Source organism: Orbicella franksi, chromosome 5 (assembly GCF_964199315.1).
Source record: "Orbicella franksi chromosome 5, jaOrbFran1.1, whole genome shotgun sequence".
Lineage (NCBI taxonomy): Eukaryota > Metazoa > Cnidaria > Anthozoa > Scleractinia > Merulinidae > Orbicella > Orbicella franksi.
In genome coordinates, this window is record NC_138149.1 from 11,943,566 (window position 1) to 11,953,366 (window position 9,801).

The 9,801-nt window shown below is 37.0% G+C and overlaps 1 protein-coding gene across 1 annotated transcript; it reads right to left on the reverse strand.

Moving 5' to 3' along the window:
• Window positions 1-135: 135 nt before the first annotated feature.
• Window positions 136-9,514, reverse strand: LOC145486302 (2-amino-3-carboxymuconate-6-semialdehyde decarboxylase-like). The gene is made up of 13 exons (XM_081464943.1): window positions 9,306-9,514; window positions 8,336-8,380; window positions 8,067-8,163; window positions 7,349-7,398; window positions 7,139-7,249; window positions 5,936-5,977; window positions 5,128-5,211; window positions 4,537-4,630; window positions 4,332-4,427; window positions 4,136-4,226; window positions 2,443-2,524; window positions 1,907-2,005; window positions 136-1,782 (listed from the first exon to the last, which is right to left on the reverse strand). Exons 1-13 carry the CDS (start codon window positions 9,366-9,368, stop codon window positions 1,702-1,704), a joined length of 1,035 nt encoding a protein of 344 aa, XP_081321069.1. The 5' UTR covers window positions 9,369-9,514; the 3' UTR covers window positions 136-1,701.
• Window positions 9,515-9,801: the final 287 nt, after the last annotated feature.

Sequence of the window (9,801 nt, forward strand, 5' to 3'; positions counted from 1 at the left end):
AGGCAAAAATTAATCACTCTTTGGGTGGTAACCCCTGCAGTGCTGCAGTCATTAGAGCTGCCATACCTGGTATCTTGTTGTCTTCCTTCCCCAAGATGAATACACTGTAAAGTACATGAATCTCAACTCATCACATCCAAATATCACAATTTTATTATGCTGCTGCTCTGCAACCAACTACATGTAATTAAGCAAAATCAGTCAAAAACTGTACACATATAGTATCAAACATATGTCACACTGAAGCTTAATGTACAACTTGGAAAATAAAATTCTCTGTTTTAATGCATTGAAGATAGCAAGGACTTTGTGCAAATATGCATCTAACTACAAGTAACAATCTCTATGTTACAATGGCCAAAGTTAAATAGAGCACTAAAGTGTAAAAAAGTAATTGGCTTCGCATTACTCTGCTACATGATTGGCTTAAAATACTTGCACCACTTTTTTAACCAAATTATCGGAAGGAAAATTGATCGCAACTTGCCTACACACATATTTCCACGCTGTGTCAGCTACATGTATTTACTTCAAGTTTTGTTTGGTTCACTGGATTGTCAGTGACCTTTGTGATTGGCCAGAGTGGATCACTGATTGGTGTTTTTGGTTTTGGTCTTGTCACTCATTTGAAGATCACTCTCTCACTAATAAATTATATTCTATTAAATAATTATTTACCCTCCTATTTTTACAGTGCACACTATTTAACTCCAACCAATCCTAAACAAATTATAAAATTGTTGTAACCTTGGGTTACTTTTGCTTTGCAAAAATAAAATCCATCTACTTTGTGACTTTTACAATTTGCTACAAGTATAGCCTTACCAGTTCAGCCTCCCATTGGACAAGGCAAAAAACGTTCACTTGTAAGAGGGTAAAAAATGTAGTTTGTAAGTGCTGGAACCACAATTATTGGGCACTTTCCATTTGATGAAAAATAAATTGTTTTATTCCAGTTTGAATTTCTGGAAAGTTTCTAGCAATGAATGGAACAGCATTTTCCTGAAAAAGAGGACAACTTTGCGAGCTATACCAAAATTTTCGCAAAATTTCCGTTCCATTAAATGCAAAGTCAACTTTTGACTTTCCTCCAGGAATTTCTGGAAATTTCAGTTGAATGGTTCGCTTTTCAGAAATTCAAAATTTGTGGAAACTTTCCTCTGAAATTTCTCTACCATTTGCCACTGTTTTGAAATTTTGGGATTTTCGGTTGAATGGAAAGTGCCCATTGTCAGCTTAAGGGAGGTATTTGACTATGGGAGGTGCCTGTTAGCAGACTTGGGGTGAACTTTACATGTATGTCAAAATGTCTTCAGTGGCTCTTCCTAAGTACTGTATTATTCCAGATGTTTATCATAGTCTGTCCTTCCTCCCAGTAGTAAGTATACAGTATGTTTGAAATGTAAACTTGCTTTCTGTCCTACCTTAGCCAAATTTGTACTTAATCAAGTTGTCTATTTCTTTCTAATAACGGATCCTTGGCTGTATTTGGGTTTTGGAAAACAGTGCTTTTTTGTTACGTTTTGGCAACATCAATCCAAACTTTCCTTATATGCTACCAAGCACAACAAAAGGCAACAGCTAGGTACAAATATCAAAATAAAACTGTCTGCTTAACAATGAAACTGTTTAAAAAAACAAGGTGTTTCAAAAAGCGACATTGGAAAAATAATGATGCTACATGTATGTCTATTTGAGCTGCTAATTGTTCGGTGCATCATCTTCAAACTGAGATCTGTCCAGTCCAAGGAACCTCAGTGCATTACCCGCTAACAGCTTATCCTGCAACAGAAAGTATACAATACTAGTGAGGGGACTGGTTCATAAAAAACAAAGAATTTGGTCAGTAAATATCTCACGAGACAGGCTTTCTTGTTTACAGGATCCATGTACCCTGGGTTCTTACCCTAACTTCTGTGTTCTCTTTGTACACATCTGCTATAAGCTTTCCTGGGTGGGGTTCTCCAAGTGGAAATGGGTAGTCACTCCCTAAAAGAACATTTTCCTGAAAAAAAAAAAGAGAAAAGTTTACATTTTTGTGAAAAAGTTAGCATGCAGAACCATTTTAGCCTGCCTTTCAAGCGTCTTAAATTTTTTTCAACTACAAAAAACAAACAAACAAAAAGAACGTGAGCATTATCCGGCATCACTGTCCACTGTCTGGTTCCAGAAAATAACCATACCCACTTCCAGGAGGGTTAATGGAAATCCCAAGTGGGAAGGGGGCAGTCTCAAAAGCCACAATTTTAAAGGAAAGTATGAACCAAATTTGCAAATCAGTATTATCAGTCTTGTACATGTAAAACTGGATTATACACACTAACAAACAGCAGTAAACTGGGGCAGAAGGGAGTAGACCAAATTCAAGGGAGCTCATTTATAACCTCTGCTACATGTAACCTGCATATATCATCTATCCCAATAGAAATATTGCGATCTTACCTCACCAATAGTGTCCACTAGATATTTGAGAGCTTTTTCATCATGGACAAGACAGTCTGTAAAAATCTGGCCAATGTACTTTCTGGAAAACCAATTGATAATAACTATAAGAAGGCAGTGTTTACCAGATTAAACATTTATTCTATTCCACACGATTTTATAAACCAAACTTTTAAACGATGCCCTGACAGTCCAAGTGTCCTCGATATTCAAAAATGCCCAAGAAGTTCTGATCTGTACTGCACATACGGAGGATTAGAATTTTACTTATTTTTATGAACGAAGTCTAACAAAAGGATTACGTAATGCCTAAAGGTATTGGTAAACACTAACGAATGCAATTGCCTGTGTTCATTACGTAATGCCCAAAGGTATTGGTAAACACTAATGAATGCAATTGTCCCGTGTTCAGGCAGTATAGAAGAACTGACCAGGCAAAGCTAAACAAAGAGTGCTTATTATTAATTAAATACAGTTAAATGAAATTTAACATAGTTAACGACTAGGAGCTAGTCTGGTGAGTAGCGTTTTTGTAGGCAGTTGTTAATGTCTTAGCCGTCTGTTAGCGTTTGTGTTTAGCGTTTGGTGTGTTCTGTAGCGTTTGATATAGTTCAATGGAATTTTACATAGTTTATGACCAGGAGCTAATCTGGTCACTAGCATTTTTTTGTAGGCGTTTGATAGTGTCTTGGCCATCTGTTAGCGTTTGTTAAGCATTTGGTCCTTTCTGTAGCATTTGCAGCAGTCATATGGTCATTGGAGCCCTGGGGCTGACATTGTCCAGCAGTATTCTTGGTTAGTACGGGTGTTGTCGTGCCATGTGCTTGCAGTGTGTTTGTTGCTCTGTTAGTGTGATGTTGTGGATTGAAATATAGTTTAGTGGTTCTCTGCATTCCCTCCCTACCGCCCCCCCCCCCCCCCACCTCTTTTCAGCTTTTTTTTCTTCCACTTAGCCATCTGGCTTGAGTGTAACGGGTGCCTGTGGGGGGCCTGGCACAGGAGGTTTGTGGCTTGGTTGCGGGTTGGGCAGGCCAGCCAGGTGTTCTAGTGCCTTGGGGATGTGACTGTGGTTGCAGCCCCTGGGCTTCGTAGGCACTTTCCCTCCACTAATTCCCTGCTTATTGTGATCACTAAGATGTAGCTCATAAGGCCATCCCCTTTTTTTTCTCTGTTTAGCGTTGTCCGACCGACCCAGATTTTCGCGTTTTAAAAAAAAAAAAGTTACACAGAAGGCAATGAAGGCAATGACACATTATTTTAAACAATTGTCACTTTAACCTGAAACATAAGCAATTTTTTGCCTTACAGAGTTTTAGTTTTTCCCTGTTCTCATTCGATTTTAACAATGACGTCGACCTTTTCCTTCCTCCATTGCTGCAATGTTGACTTTGTAACCACACCTTGTTGTTTCCAGGCTCCACGGATATTATGCTGAGGTACCGGGCCTCGTAGCTCCTGACTCCTTTTCCAATTTTATTTTTGTTTTTTTTCCTTTTCTGACCAACCAACCCAAAATCAGAAAATGCATTCGACAATAAACGAAAAAAAAAAGGGGGGGATGGCCCAACTAAAAAAAGAATTAACATAACTTTAGATGCCATTTGTTAGTGTCCTGAGACAAAGCCTTAGTCCACTTGAACTATGACAAAAAGAATGTGGACATAATGACTTAGTATATACAGGAAAGACTGACCTTGGATTAAATGGGTTCTGAACAGCACAGAGATCAGGTCTGACATTGAAACCATGCTCAATGCGACCAATAGTGAAAGGAAATGCTCCTCCTGTGTAGCAAAAATTCAATCAACAGAAATATTTTATGTTCACTGTACAGACATGTTGAAATGATTAACTGCATATAGTTTTCTTGGATAATTCACATTGCTTACCTCCGTGAGCAAAACACACTTTCAGCTTTGGATATCTTTCTAGAACTCCACCAAATATCATGCAACAAATTGCTTGTGCTGTCTCACCGGGCATTCCTGCAAAGATAAAAGAGAAAAAAAATTGTCAACAAGTGAAAAATTTGGAACTTGAACTCAGGATTGATAAACTATTTGATATGGAGTTACAATTTGCTGCAAAGCTTACCAACAAGCCATGGCAGCCAATACTTGGACATTCTTCCTGTCAACTCCATATCCCAGGGATGAATAAAAAGCGCACAACCTAATTCTTCAGCAGCCTAACAAGAAATATATAAAATGAAGGAGAACATCATTCTTAACTGTTCTCTCCTTTAGAAACATAATGCCACAAATACACGCTCAAGATGGCTGGAGACAGAAAGTAGCCAGGGACAATAATTGATTATAATACCTACTTGCCATGATTATAACCCTAACCCTAAGGTCCCATGTCTCAAAAACTTCCTAAGTATACAATGATGTAACCTTTTTTTTGCATAGGAAAGGGCTAATGTTAACTTCCTGAAACAAGTCCTCTATTGTGGTGTAAATGCAGAAATTGCAGCGACATTGTGATCTTTTTAAATTTAGTTTCTTCTTAGAGTATCTTTTTTCATGAAAAATTAGTAATTATAAATTTTAATTAATTGAAACTTAGGGGACCAGACAGTAGCACTACTACCTCAAAATCCTGGGACTTATTGTTTCATGTCTCTTGAACTGTTACTTACATACCTCTAAAATTCACAATTTACACTGTAGTTTAATTACTTACAGCAAACACTGGCTCTAGTTCTGGGGCATCTAGATTCCACTCATTGATATGAGAACCAATTTCAACTCCAGGAAAACCAAGTTCCTGCATATTAACAGAAAAATGCATTGTTTACTTTTGGCAGAGCTTTTGTGCAAGTTCTTCATTCTGAGCTCCCCTCCCACCCCACCCATCACCCAAAAAACACTGACATACTGTCTTAATGCTATATTGATCCTTTTCTTCTTCAGATCTATACAGTTCAACCCCTTTTAAACAGCCAGTTTCAGTTTTCAGTTTTTATTATTGCACACTATTTACTTTATAAATATTTACTATTTATTTCCCCACCCTTGGGGAAATGGATAGTGGCCACTTGAACACAATAAAGGGAGGGTTTAATAGAGCTAAATACATTACAATAGAAAAACCCTCATCGGGAATTTGATTACTGGCCACCTATTAGGGGTGGGAGTTAATACAGTGTAGGTGGCCACTGAATAGGGGTTCGACTGTAGATTGACATCAAGAATATACTTTGAACGCATCTAGTATATGCATGTAGCGGGAAACCTCCATTACTAGGATCACCATTTTATCACAAATTATACCAATTTCAAATATGTAAAAGAGAGTCGAACCCCTATTAAACGGACTAAGGCCAGTTAAAAGGGGTTGGCCACTAAATAGAGGTAGAAACAATGGAAAAGCCATCATTGGGACTTTGATTGCTGGCTGCCTAATAAGGGTGGCCGCTTGATAGGTGGCTGCTTTAATAGGGGTTTGACTATAGCAAGCACTACCATGATTTACATATAAATATTGTCACCTTCACACATCTTGTTAATTCCTGTACTGCCAGGTCTGGGGCCTGGAATGAAGGGGAAACACAGGTCAATAATTAAACTCATCAAACATCAAACTCAAAATTAATCTCTTCACATAGAGGGGAATGGTTATGAAGCCCGGCAAACATCAAAGGAGCGAACAAAGATGGCAAGATTTATGTTGGAAGGTCCATGACCGTGCACAATCTTTTGTTTTGCGTTCCTACACAATGCATGAGTTACATAATCAAAACATTTCTGTTGGTTAGTTCCTTGGTCAGTAGTAAACAACTATTGTGTTTTGTGCATGGTCAAGGCCAAAAAAGAGAACAAAAACATACAACAAAGAACTTTGTTGAGTTTCATAACCATTCCCCTCTATTAACTATGCATACATGTACATATAATGTACATGTATATGTACATCTAAGCATATGGTTTCCATTACAAATTAAGCTTTAAAATCCAATCATCTAACAACTGCATTGTACATAGGACCTCATAATGTCACATGAAATTTCTGTGTTGAGTTGTGTGACATGGTCAATAGCCTGCAAATGCAAAGACGTATTTCCAGTTATCGCTTGTTTCTGCCAAGGAGACAAGAGACAGCTGGAAATACGTCAGTCTGCGCAGGCTACATGACCAAGGACATCTCAATAATTTTTTTTTAATAAATTGTTTTTTTTTAATTACAAAACACATAATTACTTACATTATACTTACTCTACTTACAATACAACACTTAATACTTACTCTACTTACGATACAATACAATACAATACAATGTTTTAATCTACTACTTTACACTACCATGCGAATCTTACATTACAAGGATACGCTTACGCTATAAAACAATGACTTACAATACTATCAGTTCTTACTTATTTACTTATTTTTTTACTATATAAATACAAATTAGTCTGTCGCAATAACCTACAAAACTACACATAACCCATTATTAATTACTTACAATTGCAATACACATTTTGATAAAGATCAATCAGTAAAGCAAAAATAAAAGCAATTTTTAAAACATACACTACTACTGACAATGACAATATTATTAAGAAAACATTACTTGCAAAAAGAAAAAAACTACAATTATGATACGCTAGTTGTATATACAAAGCACTCAATAAAATTTATAATACACAGTATAATAATATTATAAAGTACATTTGTGGGTGACAATATGCACACACCTGCATTGGAAGAGTCCCAAGTCCTACAAATCTCTTAGGATGTTTCTTTATCGTCTTGGCGAGATCATCATTCAATATGCGGCACAAATCCAAAGTGTCTTCTGGTTTGGCCTTAGAAATCAATACAGCGAACAGTTGAAGTAGAATTACAAACTTATTTTTATCGCAAAACAGCTTCTGTGATATGAATGGGAAACTTTACACACTTACCCAGTAACTAAACATAACTGGAACAGTAGAAAGAGCTTGTACTGTGACACCTGAAAGCAATTAAAACCTTACGTGACTTGACAGTAAAGACAAGCACAATGTAATGTAACTCTGACAAATCTACAACACACACTGACAGTACTGGATCAGGATTTACAATAGGCCATGTTCGATATAACAATATTCTAACATCACCCCAAGGCTTTCAGGACAAAATAATTATTGCCAATTTGTTGAGTTTATTTTGTCCTTCAATTCCCAAATAAGACTTGGATACAAAGAAACCACCAGCAAAATGTGGACTGAAGCTTGTCCTGAAAGCCTTGGAGCCATGTTGGAATAACGATATATCGAGCATGGACTATTCTCTGTCACAATGTTATTACACCCTGCTGACTTCACTCTCACTTCAATATTGAAGTGAAGAGTGCTGCAGGCCACACGAACTGTTCCATGTGGGCACCAAAGGTACATGCATGACCATGATTATAAGCTCATCTGGAAATTTTGTCCCCTTTACTTCTTAACATGAAATACCAATTTTATTTGACAAGTTCTCTCTGATTTTAGAACATTCCCTTTTTTTCATATTTAAAAATTTATAATTACATATCATTATGTACATGTACCTTCAAAATCTCACATCAATTGCCTAATAACAATGTATAGATAAATATTTATTGCAGTTTGATATTAATCACTGCTCAACATTGATTACCTGTTGCATCCATATCTCTGATTCTTGCCTCCGGTGACCAGCAGTTCTCATCTATCACACGAAAAAGGTTTCCATCCTTCATCATCTTTGCCTTGCCCTAAAAACAAGACAATATTAAAGTTTAAACTGCAGTAGTACACGATGAATTTGAAAATAAAACGGCTTATGGATCTTGCATTTGATTTTCTTTCCGTGCGACAGTTCGGTTACCTATGAGGATTGCAATTCCAGAAAAATTATAGTGACACTGGAATCTACTGTCAACTTACATTGCAGTGGTGATGAAGTTGAATCCAACCTCCATATCCATATCGCTAGAAAGCAAACAAACAATCATTATTTCAACAATGGTTTGCAGAAATCTTAATTGGAGTAGCTCTTGGACTGCAGCAGACTTAAAGGGCCCTAGTTTATATAGCCACACTTTTGTTTTTGTCACATGCATGCAAGAGTTTGGCTATCATATTTTATTCGGAGCATGTCCAAACAAAGGAAATCACTGTGAAACTACTACAGATAATTAACCATACTTTCAGGAACACAACTTACAGTAAAACAATAAGATTTCGCGTCACTATGTACATTTAATACGAATAATTTCGATGTTCGCCTACACCGACCTCAGCTAAACAGTCCGTTGCATTACAAGAATATTATCAAATACGCTGTACATGACTCTCTATAACGTACATTGCGTGTTGTTTGGATTTAAAACAAAAACATTGAGAAATTTTAGAATTGTTTATTTTTCATTGACAGCTTTGTATAGTCTTGGAGGCGGGGAAGGGGTGCGGTGTATGACGTTTTAAATCATAAATATTCATTAAAGTACAAAGAAACAAACGTATAGAAACTGTAACAAACAGTATAACCCTATGTCTTTTGCTTTGATTTTAAAATGAAGACAACAAGGTCACTGAGAGAAGAAAATGATTTGACATTTCGACCGCAAAATGTAAAACTTGTGTTGTGTTGTGTTACATTACATGCAATATGGTTTTCTAAATTTTCCGCAAACAAATCAACTCGAAATTGTTTGATCTTTCCTACCGTATGAAAAATTTAGGTTTCCCAAGCTAGTAGAAGGGCATTATAAATTATAACACAATCACTAACAACTTCCTAAAACAGGGTTGCTCCGAAGCGTTCGATATTTCAGTCCGCTTGATAGGCTCGATCACACCGTAGACTCAGTTCAGTTCGAGTATCTCTGAAATTGGCGGCAAAATAAGTACTTACCTCTTTAAGATCTGGCCATCTCTCGGGTAAAATATGATTGTGAATATCAATTTTAAAAGACATCAGTCACTACGCTTAAAATGAAACAACTTACAACTATTATAAATAACGTTATGACCGAAGGTGACACGACTCGACACTTGCTCCGCAACACGATACAAGATGGCGCCTCTGAAGATTGCGACAGGACTCGCCCCAGTCCTAAGTCAAACGCTCGGACAAGAAAGCTTGTCGAGGCAGTTCCATGCTGTACTTTTCGTGTTCCTTCCTTGATGCTCATTAAAAAAAAAAAAACCGTTTAAAAACGAAGAAGAAGGGTTTCTTTTACATGGTGGTCTTCTTTGAACAGTTTTGGCCACTTTTAGGGACATTTTCTTCAGAATGGTTGACTTACTCTTCGCTTGGGGCGGGCGATGGTGGTTGGTGGCGATAGAAGGGATTCGCCTACGTTTTTGCAGAATCAGTGGTGTATGGATATCTGATTTATCAGCAAAGT

Excerpts from the sequence above, each read along its gene's own strand:
- LOC145486302 (XM_081464943.1), bottom strand. The coding sequence starts at position 9,368 with ATGTCTTTTAAAATTGATATTCACAATCATATTTTACCCGAGAGATGG. Across the intron at positions 4,428-4,536 it reads TTGGCTGCCATGGCTTGTTG|GAATGCCCGGTGAGACAGCA; the intron begins GTAAGCTTTGCA and ends TTATCTTTGCAG. Across the intron at positions 2,006-2,442 it reads TAGTGGACACTATTGGTGAG|GAAAATGTTCTTTTAGGGAG; the intron begins GTAAGATCGCAA and ends TTTTTTTTTCAG.